General features: G+C 52.0%; 1 protein-coding gene across 1 annotated transcript in view; it reads left to right on the forward strand.

Moving 5' to 3' along the window:
* The first annotated feature begins 217 nt into the window (after nt 1-217).
* The window catches only part of LOC105908622 (GTP-binding protein 8), a 6,042-nt gene continuing 5,518 nt past the window's right edge, over nt 218-741 (forward strand). Inside the window, exon 1 of the mRNA XM_031580573.2 lies at nt 218-643. Coding sequence (XP_031436433.1) covers nt 314-643 — 330 coding nt within the window. The 5' untranslated portion in view covers nt 218-313. The remainder of the gene's footprint in view (nt 644-741) is intronic.

A 741-nucleotide genomic window follows, 5' to 3' on the forward strand; every position in this document is an offset into this window, starting at 1 on the left:
CCCTCGTCATAGCAGTGCACTGTGTCCGTTAAGTGTCAGTCCTCGTGACAGTTCAACGACCGACTGACCACCTATGAACATTATATTCAGCATATTAATGTTTTAGTTTAGTTTCCACACGGCGGTATTTCATTAACACGCCATTCATTTACCAGTTTGAAAGTAAATAAACTAGGACTCCTTCGATATTGGACACGTAAATAAAGTGTCTCTACGCATCTCAAATGATGTGTGTTGGTCCTCACTCTCCCCAGCTGCAGCAAATAGCATGCTGATACAGGCACTTCACTGTGGCTAGCGGTAGCTAACGACAATGTCCCTGAGGCATACCGGAGTGCTGCTCCGTTCACAGCCTCTGGCTCATCCGTGGCTACTACCCCGGCGAAGCGTCCACAGCCCGGCTTCATTCCGGCAGGTCAGCCTGCTGCCGGATCGGAAGCGGCGAGGGGTCGTGTTCCCCTTCAGTGCGCTAGAGGGCCACCTGGACCGCAGGGTGGACTGGGAGGACTTCCAGCTCTTCCACCCCAGCGAGGAGGACCTGCGGCGGGCAGAGGAGCTGTTCACACCCTCCGCCAGGCATGACATCCTCTATACTTCGTCCGCAGTCAGAATGGACCACGTTCCTGTGACACAGCAGCCAGAGGTGTGTGTGTGTGTGTGTGTGTGTGTATGTGTATGTGTATGTGTGAGTGAGGGAATGACAGTGACTTCATAATTTAAATTTATAGGGAAAATGTTCTC

This window comes from Clupea harengus, chromosome 2 (genome assembly GCF_900700415.2).
Source record: "Clupea harengus chromosome 2, Ch_v2.0.2, whole genome shotgun sequence".
NCBI classification, from domain to species: Eukaryota; Metazoa; Chordata; class Actinopteri; order Clupeiformes; family Clupeidae; genus Clupea; species Clupea harengus.